At 51.6% G+C, this 16,056-nt stretch overlaps 2 protein-coding genes across 8 annotated transcripts in view; both read left to right on the top strand.

Annotated features, from left to right (window-relative positions):
- Positions 1–2,073, top strand: part of LOC112674177 (serine/threonine-protein phosphatase 4 regulatory subunit 1-like) — an 81,690-nt gene extending 79,617 nt beyond the window's left edge. For all 7 annotated transcript variants that reach the window (XM_049100498.1, XM_049100496.1, XM_049100495.1 and 4 more), the window contains one exon: positions 57–2,073. In XM_049100498.1, the coding sequence (XP_048956455.1) occupies positions 57–214 (158 nt within the window). In that variant the 3' untranslated portion in view covers positions 215–2,073. The remainder of the gene's footprint in view (positions 1–56) is intronic.
- Positions 2,074–2,934: 861 nt separating this feature from the next.
- ANKRD60 (ankyrin repeat domain 60) lies at positions 2,935–12,124 on the top strand. The gene is made up of 4 exons (XM_025470512.3): positions 2,935–3,301; positions 7,874–8,004; positions 9,311–9,476; positions 11,694–12,124. The coding sequence occupies exons 1-4, from the start codon at positions 2,935–2,937 to the stop codon at positions 11,993–11,995; spliced, it is 966 nt and encodes a 321-aa protein (XP_025326297.3). The 3' UTR covers positions 11,996–12,124.
- Positions 12,125–16,056: the final 3,932 nt, after the last annotated feature.

Below are 16,056 nucleotides of genomic sequence, written 5' to 3'. Positions count from 1 at the left end.
GTTTTGGAGCACAGTTCATGGCACAAGTGATCTAAACTATAGTTTTCTCTCTCTAGCATATTTGAGAAATGCCGGTAACCCTCATCTTCAAGTCGTTGAAGAGACCGTCCTAGCTCTACAGTTAGACCGAGACCCAGATGTGTCCTTTTTTGCCACCCTGGAACCAAAGCGGCGGAGTACGGCAGACACACGTGTGCTAGAAGAACAGAATTAACCACTCTGTGATCCCGAGCACTCTGGTCACTTCGCACGTGGCACTCACTCACCACTCACCCCGGCCTGTCGGGTCTGACTGTGTCACATCTTCCGAAGGAGGAAAGATTTCTGAAACTTTGAGGGAGGGCCCTCAAAAGATCCCTTTCCCATCCGCAGTCCCAGGAACTGCACCTGGGACAGGCCCCACCTTTCTGCGCCCCTACCTGCCTGATCAGGAAGTCTGTGACAAGGTTGTAGAACCAGGGGGCTCTAGCTGGGGATGGGGGCCTCCATAGCATCGGATTGCCTTCCCTACGACAGACTATATTATTGAAAGCCCCCCTCCTCCCCAAATAAAGTAGTTTATTAGAAGCTTTTAAGTCTTCAATAGACTTGCATATTTGGCTTCCCTCATGCTTTCCTGTAAAATACAGTTTATGGTATTACATTTTATTTTTAACTGAAATAATGTACATATGTAAATAACTCTTGACAGGAAGAAAATATATTAATGTAATATTAGCCTCCTATCAGTGAACAGAACAAATACATCATTTAAATTTATGCTCCACTTTGAGTTGCTGCAAATAGAGCCCAATTTGTTTACTTTTGAAAAATGTGATAGTTAAGGAAATCTACTAAGGAATGATTTATGGCAGTCTTTCTAATATTGTACTTTTGTATAAACTGTACTTGGAACTTTTTCCTCAGGCACTCACCCCTCCCCTTCTTGTGGTAACTGTATCCATAAAGATGTACTGGCCTTTGACAGGGGCATAAAGTAGAAAGATTTTTCATTCTTACATGGATTTATTATCATACATTTAAGAACGTATTGATCATTGAGAGAAATTGTTCATTGAGATGCACGGATATTGGCTTTATAGCTAATACTTTAGAATCTTAACAGAGAATAGGAACCCATAGTTCTGATCAGTCCATGTACTTGCCCGGGGTTTGGGGGGTTGAATTATGACACTCTTCAAATTGACAAGTATACAGAACTTAGATTTCATGCTTTTAAAATTTAGACTAAGATGCTCTGGAACTTAAACAGGATTTTCATTAATAATTTGAGATTCTATGAACGTTTGAGTACATTCTGCATAACATGTAGGCTCCAGTTATTTTTCTTGTTTCTATTTTTAATCCCCTTGAAGGCAGGCCTAAAGGAAGGAAGGAATGGCCCATTTGGGGTTCAAGAGCTGGCTGCAAAGAGCATGCTGCTGTTGCCATTCTTTCCTTGGATCTTTTTCTTGTGGGTCTTGTCTTTTCTTTCTCTCTCTTTTTAAAATAAAATTTCTGGAGCTATATATTGAATTTCCTGGTATACAGGATGTTGTCCCCCTCCCCCAAATTCCACTGAGCTGATTCTTTAAAAAGAAAGGAAGGAATCTATACCGTGCCAAAGAAAATAAGGTACATGTGTGAGAATTTCAAACGGTAACCCAGAGTAGCATTTTGGCAACTCCAGCAGAGCGTGAGCTAATAAATTGGAGGCTACATATTAAGAGAGAAAAAAATCAGTCTATTTTGTGTTCAATACTTGCCTAAAGTAAATAGATGGAGATACTGTTTTGCTTCAGTAACAACTTTTAATTTTTTTTTTATTGTGTAGAAATTGAAATTGTCATATTGTAAAGTCTGTTGAGAGTAGAATTATGCAACTGGAATCTTGTGTTCTGTGCAGAGCTTCATTTTCCATTAAGGAAAAAAAATAAGCCTCGGTTTGTGTTGTGATGTGTGGAGTCTGCATGCTGAATCCAATGTGCTTGTAGAGATCTGTAGAGACCCTTTGGTAAATAATCCAGCCTTTAAAAAGTTGAGCTTATATACTAAAAATGGCCTGTAACTTAATATGAACGGCTTTCCAATGCAGTATTTTTTTTTTGCAGTATTTTTTTTTATGACTAATTTCTCTGCAGAAAAGTATGTTAAAGGCTCACATTTTCTTCTTCTTATATAATGACTGCGGTCCTTCGGAGGTGGTTCTGCTCCCCTCACCTTCCTTTCTCTCCCTCTGCACGGTCATCACTCCAGCTCTGGGTAGATTCATTGTTCCTAGGTGTGGGGTGCTATTTGTGATGTGATCATCACACCTAAGCCTCCTGTGTGCTTGAACACTCTGCCGCCTCTTGGGTGAATTAATGGAAAAACACGAGATGGGTTTCTCCCAGATGGAGAAGGCGTCTTCACGGGGGATCGGCTCAGCCTTGCACCAAGTGCACGTTTCTCCCGTGCTGAGTGTTTTCATCAGCACGTTTGTCCCTCGGAGAATTCGAGGGCATTCTCAGAACTGGCGGGTTCTCTGGGGCCCTGCAGACCCCCACGAAGAGCGCCGCGCCCAGCTCTGCCCGGGGTTTCACTGGTGCCAGAAATAGGATCGTCCGGCGGGCTGCGCCCAGCGCTGGACCGCGTAGACCATGCATGCCAGGAGCACGTGGGGCCTTATTCCCTCCAGGCCGGAGGCCCCCAATTCCGCAAATCCTGTCTTGCAAGGGGCCCAGGAGGCCGAGGACCAGAGGGGCCCGGCTAGGTTTGGGGACCTGGAGAGCAGCCCCGAGGCTGCGAGGGGGGCCTGGCTCCCGCCCCGTGGGGCCCTCCCTCCCCGCCCCCCGCGCCCCTGAGCCCCCGCGCCCCGGGTGGGCCGTCCGCGGGGTGGGGCGCGGTGACGCGGGCGGCCGGGCGGGGTCCCGGGGCGGGGGTCCCGGGGTGGGGGCGAGGGGGCCGCGGGAGGCCATGCGGCGGTCGGCGGTGGGCGGCGGGGCTCGGGCAGGGGCGCCTCCGGGGGGCGCTCTGGGCCCCGACCCCGGGCGGGGCGGGCGGGGCGGGCGGGGGGCGGGCCCGCGGCCCCTTCCTGCGCAGTCGGCGGCCCGCGCTCCCGGCCAGGGCGGCCAGGGCGGCGTCGCGGCCCCGCAGGCCCCCAGCCCGGCTCTCGACTTGGCCCCGGACACCTTCGTCATGCGGGTGCTGCTGGAGGACACCGGGGAGACCTTCCAAGTGGCGAACTGCCGCGGCGACATGACGGTGCGGGAGCTCAAGGAGGAGCTGGACCTCCTGGTCGGCGTCCCCCTGGACCTGCAGCGGCTCCAGTACCTGGACCAAGGTGGCCCCTGCCCGCCCCCTTCCCTCGCCCTGTACTGCCTGCAACCCGAGCGCGTCCCCTCCTGAACCCGCAGCCCCCGAGGGGACCCCCCACCCCCAGGTATCACAACAAACCCCGCCCCACCCCCTAGAACTCCCCAATCCCGGACACACCAGGTTGACCCTGTCCCCAAGCCAGACCCTGACCCACGAACAGATCCTGCCCGGGTCAGGACTCTGGTCCTGCAGCAAGCTCTCTGGCCAGACCTGCCCCCCCCCCCCAGTAGCTCCTGCCCACGGCAGGACCCCAAATCTCAACACAGGCGCTGCTGCCACAGCAGGACCCCTGGGACCCTCAAGCTGCCCATGTCTTCATCAGAGCCCCCAGTCCCAAGAGTCCACACAAGACCAGAAGCCTGAAACAAAGCCTGTCCTCAGTGAGACCCTACAAACTAGGGCAAACCTGCCCATATCAGGACCCCAGACTCAAAGCAAACTTCCAAATCCTCATGTTGGACTCATAAACCCCCCAGTCCTGCAGTCAGCCATGTCCACACAAGGATGCCAAAGCCTGAAGCAAACTCAGCCCTACTGAACCCCACATCTCCAGGATAACTACGACTACCTCCAAACCCCAAATCCTCTGGCAACTGTGTCTACACGGGGATGCTAAAGCATTTTCTCAGAAGAAACCCTGCCCACTTCAGGACCCCTAAACCCAGAGCAAACTTACCTAAGACTAAACCTCAAATCTCCAGGGTAACTATGACTACCCCAGAGCCCCAGATCCTCCAGGAACTATGTCCATGAAAGGACACTAAAACCAAGAACAAACTTGGCCAAGACTGAACCCTAGGTCCCGAGGGTAACCATGCGATCCTTAGAACCCTGAATCTTCTAGCAGCCGTGTCCACCGAAGGACAATAATGCCTGAGATAAACTGCCAACCCTAGGACTCCAAATCTCTATGCAAACCATGCCCATGTTTGAACCCCAAATAAATTTCCCAAATAAATACCCCTGCTTGCAACAGAAACCTAAATCCCAAGGCAGATTCTACCCAGATCATGACCCTAAATCCCAGAGCACACAAGCCCAATTCTGAGCCCCCACTTATGAATCCAAACCCCAACCATCGGCCATCTCTATATAAGGATGCCAGAACTCGAAATGAACTCCTACATCTGGAAATCAGTTCCCAAGCTCATCACGACCACACCAGAACACCAGTCCCAAGCAAAATATCCTCATAAGGTCTCCAAAACATGAGACAAGCTCTGTCCACAACAGGACCCCAAAACTCATGCCAAACACACCCATATCTGAACCCCAAATCTCATGGAAACTATGTCTAAGCCAACCATATCCCTGTAAGGAAGCCAAAGTTCAAAGCAAGCCTTGCCTACGTGAGGACCCCAAAACTTGAAGCAAGCTCTGCTTGTATTTGAACCCCAAATCCCTCATCCAACCTTGTCCACACCAGAACCCCAAGTTCTAGACCAAATCTTGCCCATCTCAGGACCCCAAGTCTCAGAGCAGAACCTGTCGCCACCAAGACCCCCCCAATCTGAGGGCTGACCTGTCCAGATTACTTACCCTCGGTTGCTATAGTACCCCAGGGCTACGTTAGAACCCCAAATCCCAAAACAAGTCCTACCCACACAAGGACTCCACACCCCAGAATCGACCCTTCCCATACCAGGACCCCAGAAAGCAAACCTTGCCTTCATCAGAACCCCACATCCAGAGCAAACTCTGCCCTCGTCAGGACCCCAAATCTCAAAGCAAACCCTATCCACGTCTGAGCCCCGAGTACTGGCACTAACCCAGTTCATCTCAGAACCCCGGCTCTCAAGCTGTGTCCTTGACCACGTCAGGAGCTCAAAACCAGCCTGATCGGAATCAGAACCCAGCACCCAGAGCTCACTGTGGCTAGATGAAGACCCCAAGGCCCCCTCTCCAGACAGATCCCATGGGGATGGCTCCCAGGGGAGGGCGAGGGCTCCGGAGCCCGCTCCCTCCGTCCGTCAATCTCCTTCCCTCAGCCTGAGGACCTGGCTGTCCCGGTCCCGATCCCTACGATATTTAGGATATGAGAACAGGATCAGAGCCCCGGGGCTCCACATCTCCCCAACCCGGTTGAAATCAACGCAAAAATACTCGGAGAGAACGGAGCTGGGAAAGCTCTCGGGGCTGCTGTGCGCAGGCGGCGGAGAGCGGTCCCGCAGACACCCTGCAGCCGGGGAGCGACGGGGACGGGACAGGGCGGGCTGAGAGCAGCCTGGCTCCGGGATCGGCGATCCCCGGACACTGCCCTTCCGGGGCTCGGTTTCCTAACCTGGAACGCAGAGCCTTTGCCTCCGGAATCCGCAGTGCCCTGGCCCCCTGTAGACGGCGATGGCCCGGGAAGCTCAAAAGGGCATCGAAGGCCAGGATGCCTGCCTTTGCTCTCCCTTTGATATAAGCTGAGCCCCTTCCCTGATGTACTTATTTTGCTATAGGAGTGTTCGGAAGATGCTCTGGGAGCATTTTCGAGGCTTTATTTGGAAAGAAGTAGATCTCAAACTCCGTCTGGACTTAGCACGTTAGCGATGAGGTGAGCCGCTGAAGACAGCACGCGTTCCGAAACAAAGTGACTCGAAAATTATGTGTCCCGCACTCCAGATGTCTGGCACCCCTTCGGTTAATTTATTTTCACTGATGAGCTATGCTGAGCCATAAATTCAAGAAAGCTAAGAGGCAGTGAAAGAGACCTAGTGACTTAGCACTGATGTCACAGTCCTGTCACTCAGCAACACTTAGCGACTGGGAGAAGCTTGACCTCTCCTGCCGTGGCGACCCTTACTGTTGCCAGCAAACACAGAAGGAAGAAAGAAAGGACGTACCACTATGTCGAGAAAAGAAATTTGGGCTCCTGCCTCTACATAACCTGCCCGGGCCTCTTCACTCACCTAGAGGTCCCCGGGGGAAGCACGCGAGACGATGTGCGCGTGAAATCCTGGAGAGACACAAATCTGAAAGGGCCGAGCAAACTCACGGACGAGGGTCGACCTTACATGTCTGTTGTCAACCCTAATAATTTATTTAGCTGCTGATAATTAGTATTTGTCTAAGCCGAAGGCAGTTGCTGCCCGCCTGTAAAGAGAGAATGTGCTCTGATTTCTCGAAGAGCTGTTCAGCATGTGTGAACTGCACTCTTGTCTTTCTCAGGGAAACACAGCTTTACTCAGTTTTTTTTTTTTTTTCCAAAGTTGTTAGGAAGTCAAGTTGTCTTACTGAAGACTAATTACTGATTATCTTCTGTGTTAGAACCACACAGAAGATCCTAATTAGCAAATTTGCTAATCACTATTCCCTGTTTACACCCACCATCCGAAGTTTCTCGTAATCACTAACGGGGCCCGACGGAGCCTAGCGCGACACATGCGTGGTCTGGTGGGAGGCCTGGTTTTGCTACTTCCTGGCCTCACCAGCAAGTGGAGATGACAGATGCGGCTCGTCGTGGGGATCAGAGAGTGTAGGTGCTTGGGACGGGCACTTAGCAATGAATCCAGACGACTGGTGAGCTCCCCTCGGAATGAGTGATGACCCAACACAGGGTCGAGACTTTACACCTGTGGCGTCGCTTGTCGAGAAGAGAAGTTATGTTATTCTGAAGCAAGATTATAGGTGGCCGTGTAAACGTACGTGTATTTAAAAAGGTAGACTAAAGACAACTTTGCTAAAGATGTTCTAGAGTCCTATATCCTGTCATCCCGACCGTCTTTCCCAAAGGGTCTGAACATACGAAGTGTGGGTAGATCCACTCACCCCATTGTCTCAGATGAGACTCATGTGAGTGTCCTTGGTGATGACGCAAAGGAGTTCTAACGCCCCAAGTCCAAATCATGGCGAATGTCAACGTTACAGTTCTTACGTTACCATAAATGCTCAACTGGGGCGATTTTGTCCCCAGGGCCCATTTGGCAACATCTAGAGACATTTTCGATGGTCACAACCAGGTGTGTATGCGACCGGCATCCGCTGGCTAGAGGCCAGGAATGCTGCTGACACCCTCCGGTGCCCAGGACGGCCCCCACCCCAGAGGCTGGTCCAGTCTAAAATGTCCATAGTGCCAAGTTTGAAAGATGCAACAAAGTTTTGCCATTGTCACATCTCTAGCCAACTGTTGACAACCCTAACCAGAGTGAGTATTTTAGTTTAGTGTATGACGTAAGTAGGTCCATTGTGCTGCGTCTGTAATGTACAGTTCAAGTAGCCCTGTTTATAGAGTTTGCCTCATAAAATGTCTTTACTGACTCATGCTTTCCCCCCACCCCCCTGCAACAGAACAGGTCATAATTACTGAATTTTGGAAATTGTTGGTTTTTTGTTTTTTTGGTTTGACTTCTGTGTGAGCCGAGCCAAATTAATTTTCTAAAAAGCATTAACGACCCCAAACAGACTCGTGTGGAGTCATCAAATGAGATTAGTGCTCAAGGTTTTAAAATGATCTTTGTGATACCCAAGGTCAGATAATCTCTTAAGATAACTAGTGTCATAGTTTATCTTTAATACCCCCTATTTTTTTTTAAGAAAAAATTATTCCCTGTAGGAGTTTTGATGGATGATGCTACGCTGAAGTTCCATGATGTTGTTCCTGGTGGAATTATTTCATTATGTATCTGGCATTATGATGGATGGACGGAACTGGTTTTGGCGGCTGTGGAAGGGGATCCCAGTAAGGTGCTTTCATGCTTCTCTAAATGGATATTATACTTCATGAAGCAACCGTAAACTGTGTCTGTGGTGGTGGTGGGGGAAAGATTCAGTCTTTCATGTGAATATTCCAGTAAAAGTTTCAGAGTAGGAAAAAAGAACTAGGACTCGTGTCATAATGATCAAATACTATATTGAGAGTTTCCACTCACTCTTGGGTTTGCTATTTCACGGTGTTCACTTGTGTTCAGTTATAAACCACTCACACCCCACCCACCCCACTCCCCGAAAAGGAACTAGGGCAGTGCATTTTCTGTTCACTTGTATGTTTTGTAAAGTTGAAAACCTCATTTAACAGTGAGTGAAGAGCTCTGGATAACTGGGAGATGCAGCCTAGAGCACTTGATGGTGCAAAAATCCTAATGGGGGCCTGTCCCTACCCTAGGGTGGAAAGACCATGTGCTCCTGGATACACAGCAGGTGCCTACTCTTTACCAGGCCTTGCACTTGGCTCTCAGCTGAGCTCTGGGGTGGGCAACCGGGAGAAGGGAGGAGGAAACCAGAATGTTAACCCGACAGAGACGTCGGGGGGCTTCTTGGCGGGGGGAAGCGTATGTTCCTTCTAGAAAGTCCACTTGGGTGAAGGGTCATGAGTGTGTGGGGAGAGTTCGCTTCCAGCCAGAAAAGGGGTCAGGGAAGGCTGGCTGCGGGAGGGTTGCGGGGGTCAGGCCTGGGAGAGGTGGGTGGTCTCTGGGGAGGCTCCCCACTGTCGCCCCCACACCGGATGCCCCGCATCTGGGGCGGAGTTCCTCTCTGTCGGAGCCTCTCGTGCTCAGAGCCGTACTTCACCATGGGATGATTATATTATGGGGCTATTTTTCATCCGTGAGTGGAGTTCAGAGTGTTCCAAAAGTTAACGGAGACAATGGGCCCGAAAATAGATCGGAAGGCCAGAATTCATCAAGTCTCCAGAGAAGCGCATTCCCCTCTGGGGAGGCCACTCCGTGTTGTCTGGTGTCTTCCTTAATGTCCACAACCACCTTCCTCTGGACACCCAGAAAGGCTATTTTCTCTCTTCAAAACACCGACAGGAAGAATTTCCTGCCTCCCGAGCCGGCCTGATGGTAAATGCGTATTTCCTGGCCACGTATAGAGTGCTCAACAATGTCCTCCCCTGGGTGTGTTCCAGCTTCGCCCTCTGTTCCCATCACGAGCCTTCCCTCGGCGTTTTAGCAAACCTCCCCTCGGGGGTGTCCAGCCACCCGCCAGGCGGGCGTAGCGACACCCTTGAAACCGCCCGCACTCATCGTGTCAACCCCTTTCGCCCGCCCAGCTGTCTTGCCTTGGTGTTGACGAGGACTCTCTGTACCGAACGGCCAACTCGCAGCATTACGAGCGCAAGCAGTGCAAGGCCTGGATAGCCCAGAGGGCCTTCGTGGCCCTGTACGTTACGTCTCACAGAGGTCACCCGGATGCTGTGCAGTACCTTCTAGAACATGGTAATTCTGAGACACGGCCGAGTATGTTCACGAGTTGGCGTCTTCTGCAGGGTCGGGGGAGGACGGTGCGGTTCGTCTCCCTGGGCCCTTCAGCCACGGCGTCAACAACCACCACCCAGGTTGTGTCACCCACCAATCACGGGCCCGTGACTGGGCCACTCGCTCTCTGCCTGAAGATGTCTGAGGACATGCTCATTAAAGGCACTTTCCCCTCTCTGGGCCAGGCCTCAGGAAGACTCCTTCTGTCGTGGGAAATGCAACTTTCTAGACACTAATTCGCAGGAGGAGCCAAAAGAGCTCCCTGGCCTCTTATGTTCAAACAGACACAGTGCTGGAGATGGGCTCAAACTCCCCGAGTTATTTCTGCCTCCCCTGAAGTTGGGGTTCCTGCAACCGTCCGAGGGCTCTAGCCCCACACCGGCCTCACGCTCCTGGGGGTCGGCAGGCCGGCCAATCTCCTTTCTCCACGGCTTGAGACTGTTACCCGCAGAAGACCCTGACCCCAAACCCTCTTTTCATCTCCCCCCACCTCCCTGCGCAAGGGCAGGCTGCTCCCCCCCCCCCCCCCCCCCCCGTTGATAGAAATAGAAGCCTTGGCCTGTATTGTCTCCGAATGCAAGGCCTCGCATGAGATTCTGCTGGAGCACACTTTATCTCCCCTGGATGTAGGATATTTTTGGGAAAAGAGGCCCACTGATTGAGGTGTCGGCCATTCCAGAACAATAGACAATGGTTGCAGACAGCCCAGGCCACCGGCTTCCTCGGGAAAAGGAAGAACATGTGACGTACTGTTTGGTCAGGGGTTTGAGGCCCAGAAAGGGGCCTCATCCGAGGGTCTCCCATATCAGAACCCTTCCTGCCCGCGGCCTTGACCCCAGCCTCTCCACTTCGTCTTTGCTCCTTCCCCCACCTCCAACAAGCAAGATGGAAGCATCCGCGAGGCCGGGGCAGGATGACTGGCGCTGGCGTGATGGGTAGAGGTTTTCCTGACTATTCTCCTTCCTCTACTGCTTTCTGCACGCCGCCTGTTGTGGGATGAAATATGGGCTGTTCACAGACCAGCAGTCCTTTAAGCTCATAAAAAGTCATTTTCACTCTGATGGAACTGTGATGTATTTGAAAGCACCAGTTAAAACATTACAGCCAGCTTTGCAAAGTTTTCTGTCCTTTGCACACAGCCGCCGCAAAGCCGTGCGGAGGCTGAGGCTGGGCGTTATGAGAACCTATTTAAAATGTTACCTCACCGACCAGCCATAGCTCATAAAAACTGGCTACAGAAATGTCAGCTGCTTGTAATTGAATTGCCTTGTTTTCTGTGTCATGATATTTGTTACCTAGAATTTGATTCAATTCAACAAGTCCATATTGGACACCTGTCATTAGCCCATCCATCTGCGGGAGGCAGTGAGGAATTCAATCGAAGTGAAATCTGTCCATGAGTCAGGCTGCCCGTCGTCTGTCATTTCCCCAGCGCCTGTCTTCTCCAGGCCTCGCGCTACGTGCTGGGGATGAAAACAGCAGTGATCAAAACAAGTGTGTTTTCTGCCTTCGTGGAGTTTATGAAGGGAAGTCAGCAAATTATTACAAATAATTAATTCCATGGTCAATCGTGCATGGCATGTTCTGAAGATGCAGAATGTCTACTGAGCATATACGGGGGTGATTCATGGGGAGGGGAGCTCGGGAAGGCTTTCCTGAGGAAGTGAATGGAAGATAAAGAAGGAAAGAGTTAGCCAGGGGTGGGGATGGGGCAGAAAGGGGTGACAGTGTTGTTAGCAGAGGGAGCAGCATGTGCAAAAGGCCTGGGGCAGTATGAGGGAGCAGGTGTATTTGAGGGATAAAGGTAGAAACCTGGTATAATTGGAGCATGGATGGAGGGGAGGAAGAGCACGGTGGGCGGGGGCGGCGGGGAGAGGGTGAGATAGGGCAGTAACAACCTAGAAAATGACCCCGAGGGTAGTGGATGTCAGAAATGGGGTTTGAGCAGGAGCGTGCTGTGGGCAGAGTGGAGGCAAGGCGGTGCTGGGTGCTGGGACCCTGCGGCGATGCCTCCCTTACACTCGGTGCTTGGGTTGGGGGCAGTAATTAATCCTCCCAAGCATTCTTTTTTATGGCCTCCCCCGTCCCGAGCTTCTGTTCCTGAATGTGATTCTGGAGGCGAGGCTCTTGCAAGGCCAGGAGCATGACCCTCCCTCAGCCAGCTATCTTGTCTTACAGGAGCCAACTGTCTCAGCAAAACCCCCATGGGCAGGACGGCCCTGCATGTGGCTGCAGCCATGGGCCGTTTGGACTGTATAAACCACCTGCTCGATTACGGAGCCTCCATACATGAAAAGGATGCCCGGGGGGAGACCCCCATGTCCATCGCCCGGCGCATGAACCGCAAGCACAGTGAGCGACGCATGTTCCTCTTCTACTGGATGTCAAGGCTGGGGACAAAGGACCCAAAGAACTTGATCAAGAACAAGGTTTTTCTCAGAGCAAAGTCTGGGTTTGGCTCCAAGAAGAGCCCAGTCTAACTCCCACTGGGAACGTCGGCCCCTCGAAGCGGACTCGGGAAACTTTTCGGAGTTCAAATTCACGCACGGTGGCCCTTGGTGAGCAGGAAGCCCAGAAAACATGGCAATTAATCTGAATCAGATACTAAATTATCTGTCCTGTTTGCAAATGACTTGGGGAGGGTGTTGATGGAAGTAGGTGAGTTTGTGTTCGTTCCGTAATCCATTACGGCCCGAGCAGGCTCTGATGCCAGCCGTTAATTTTAAGCTATTTGTACGTTGTATCCAATAACGCTCTTGGGGTGATGGGAGCCAATTACCTTCTCTGGCGTCCGGAGACCATCTAATGCATCAGCATAATAGAAGTAATAGCAACGATGAGAACAGCGCTGTGGCTGTCGCCCAGAACACGTGCTGGCAGATGTCGGGAGGTCACGTGCGGGGTGGGCTGTGAATTTCAGTTTGTAGAACTCAGGAATGGCAGGATGGAACGGGATGTTCCAGAAGTTTTCCTGAGCCATCTCTGAGGCTCATTGTCTGAGGGGTCTGCTGCTGGGACCGGGGTGTGGGGACGAGGGGCAAAGAGCAGAGAGCTTGGTTCTCCAGTCACTGTCGCCCACAGGGTGCCTTATTAGTCTTCGTGAAAGGTGATCAGTTGCCGTTGGGTTTGGAGGAGGCCGTGTAGAGAAGGAGGAGGAGCTCATAGAGGAGAGAATCAGAGCTGGCACCTTCTTTCCTTTGGTCCCAACCCCAGTGGTCCAAGCACCCCCCCCCCCGCCATGGCACCCCACTTCCTCCAGCGTTTTCCTTCCCTCCTAGAACCATGACAATGCCATCATCCCTCCTATGGTTAGTTCTAGGCTCTGGGCTTCACAAGGGCTGCGGACCTGCGGGTGCCCAGCCTGACCTGTGTCCGAGCTGGGGGTGGGAGCCCGAAGGGACGGTGGGGAGCAGGGCTGGCTGACATGCACACCCCTGTCTGACGGCGGCGCCATGAATCAGCTCCAGCCGAACCGTGAGCCAAAGGCTGCTAGATTTTTCTAGAGCCTTTGGATAGGATATATTCTGATTTTTTAAGTGCTGGCTTGGATTTATAAAGAATCGCGGCATGGTACAGAAGGGGTAGCCGATTTGAGGCCCACCTGTGGGACTGCCTCCTATTGCCAAACTCTACCCCATGTCACTGAGGAAAAGTGGCAGAAACAACTCCAACCTCCTGGGACATTTGCGGCTCAGAAGCCACAGGCTGGAACGGCCACGGGTCTTGCTGGGCGACAGGTACCGTCCACACTCCCACCCCGCGGTTTCGGATGTTTCTCTACGGCCCTATAATCTGACACGACCTCTGGGATCTGTGTGACAATGGTCTCTCGACTGTGGAAGTTCTGTCTTTAAGGTGATGGGAAACAGCACCGTATCCCGGCCGCCCTTCTTTCCCACATACATCCCGATAACTGGATTCAGCTTTTAAATTAATTGGCTGCATTTCCTGCTGTCATAACAAGGAAGATCCGTGTTGATGATGTGGCTTTACACTCGGTAGACGTGGCTGTACCCAGCTCAGCAATCTGTTTGACAAATAATAGTCAGAAAAAAAATATAGCTCAGCATCAACTATGTCAAAACTGAGATCTTGTTTTTGGCAGACATTCTCCAAAGTCAGTAGACAGATATTAAATAACCCCATCCATTGGGTCAATTCATTTAGCTAATGAGGTGTGTTGGCGGGGCGACTCGGGCACCCTTTTAACTTAACAAGTGGCATTACTCAAAGTCATGTGTTTGCCAGCAGCTTTGCTCTGCTGTCTTTGTTGTTAGGAGAGCCAATTGCCTGACACTTGTCCCCAAAACTTTGGAGGCAAGCACTGTATCTCCATATGCCCCCAATCCAATTAAACACTTGGCCAGAAAAGGGGCAAATTCCAGACTCTACGGCTGACATTTTGCTCAGTCTCTGGTAGGGTCATTCATCCACCTCTGTGGGTCCTGGGGGCTCTCCTTTATGGACAGCTTTAATAAACTTTCTATTATATTCAAATAAACTTGCACCACATACTGAATAAAACATATCCATAGCCAAAAAAGAGTTGATTTGCAATTGGTCATAATCATGTTACATTTTGTGGATATTTGATTAAGCATTTTATTTTTGGAGGAGCCAACAGAAAAAAATTTTGTGGGGTCACTTTCTTTTTTTTGTATTATTATTATTATTATTTTTTATTGGAGTTCAATTTGCCAACATTTAGCATAACACCCAGTGCTCATCCCTGCCAAGTGCCCCCCTTACTTTCAAACATTTTTGTGGGACCCTGAAATCCTTTTAGGCCAAGGCACTGGGGATGGGCCTCAGTGTGAATCCCTGTGGCCCGTGGTTGCCTCGGTGGGCCTCACTGCCAGCACAGGATGGGCTGTGTCTTGGGGGGTGGGGGCTCTGGTTAGCTTTCTGGGTATAATTCCTTGCTGTGTTCTCTGTATCTCCTATCTCCCTGCGTCAGCCTGGAGAGCAGGGACCTGGGGGGCTGCTCATGACAAGCAGATAATGCCTGCTCTGCAGGCCCCGCGGCCCCGTTCACCTTGCCTGCCAGGGTGCTCGGATGGAGCGCCAGCCCTGCCTTGCCCCTGCCTTCCCCTGCGTGAGCTATCATGAGCCGCCCTTCCTTGTACACATGTTTAATTGTACGTTGCCTCAGATTTTTTCTAGAAGTCAGTGTGGTACCAGTCGGGAAGAGGTCATACACTGTGGGGTTCAGAGGGCAGCTCGAACATCTCCCCCGGGCCGGGCTCAGCTGACCCAGCCTCCCAGACCTGCAGCTTCCGGCTCCCCCTGCCGCTCCCGTCGTCTCAGAGGCAGCCGGACAGAGATGCTGAATTTTACTCTGCATCCAGTCTCTGGGCCTGGTCTCCGGGATCCTCCAGGACCTGGGCGGGGGTGGGTGCCGTGACTGCCCCTCAGTCCTCCCTGCATCTTGGCCCCAGGTACTTCCCTCACCCAAGGAGCATTTACCGACCAGTGCTTTCCGAAGAGCGGAAGGGCATTCCCCCTGGTGGTAACTTGGGGGACTTTCTCCGTAGCCCAGAGATGGCTTTCAGTGACAGTGAGACACACTCCCTGTGCACATGGCTCTGAGTCCTGATTCCAGCAAGGAGGAAGTCTGTCTGGTGCTGGTGGGCCTTGGGCTCCTTCCCCACCCTCTCTCATCTCCCCTTTAACACAGGGCCGGCTTTTGCAGGCGAGAGGGATTGAAAACCATTGTCCTGTTTTCGGTATATTTGTGGGCCAGGATTCTATTCCTTTCTCCACTCCTAGCAAAGGTGTGACCCTGGAGCACACTGTCACCTCCCAGGGGCCTCGGTTTCTCTGCCCATCAGGAGTCCTCATTGTCTCCGTATGAACCTGCTGCTGTTTTGGAGATGAGAGGACCGAGTGGCCCAGCGCTCAGGGCCCAAAGCCTCGTCCGTGTGGCCCTACCGGCTCCAAGTGTGGCAGGTTGGGTGTAGAACTTTCCTTGGCCACCGGCCGTGCGGCGTGGGGCCAAGCAATTGCATCTCTCAGAGTCTTCGTCTGTAACATTCGGGTAATAAAACCTGCCCCTGTCATCCCTGGAGGGATTAAATGCCTGGCACAGAGCAGACACTTGAAAAATAGTGCCCATTATTATTATTATTACTAGCACCACTTAATTTGCTTAAAATGTTTACTCGCCGGGAATCAATACGCTCCCGGTTTCCAGATAGCCTCATCAATTTTCAGCAAACCTTATACAATAAGAGTCTCCATCCAGAACTAATAATTCCCAAAGTGGGAGATAAATAATCTCCCTGAAACTTGCTGATTTTGGTATTAAGTACAGGGCTTCCTCAGCAACTTCCAGAAAAGTCGTTCGGAATTGAACACTGCAGGGCCAGTTGCGCAGGAGGAAAAAAAAAAAAAGAAAAAAAAAAAAAGAGAAAAAAAGGCTCTAGGAAATTTCCAGGCGCTGGGCTCAGCCTCCGCAGGGCCGCCCTGACGACGCGAGCATCCAGCAGAGGGCAGAGAAACCCATTAACATTTAGAAACACGCCGCTGTTTGTGTTCCCTG

Source organism: Canis lupus, chromosome 24, assembly GCF_003254725.2.
Source record: "Canis lupus dingo isolate Sandy chromosome 24, ASM325472v2, whole genome shotgun sequence".
Classification (NCBI taxonomy): Eukaryota; Metazoa; Chordata; class Mammalia; order Carnivora; family Canidae; genus Canis; species Canis lupus.
Note: the sequence above shows the minus strand (reverse complement) of the source record. Positions and strands in the feature narration are given on the sequence as shown.

Excerpts from the sequence above, each read along its gene's own strand:
- ANKRD60 (XM_025470512.3), top strand. The coding sequence starts at position 2,935 with ATGCGGCGGTCGGCGGTGGGCGGCGGGGCTCGGGCAGGGGCGCCTCCG. Across the intron at positions 3,302-7,873 it reads GCTCCAGTACCTGGACCAAG|GAGTTTTGATGGATGATGCT; the intron begins GTGGCCCCTGCC and ends TATTCCCTGTAG. Across the intron at positions 8,005-9,310 it reads TGGAAGGGGATCCCAGTAAG|CTGTCTTGCCTTGGTGTTGA; the intron begins GTGCTTTCATGC and ends TCGCCCGCCCAG.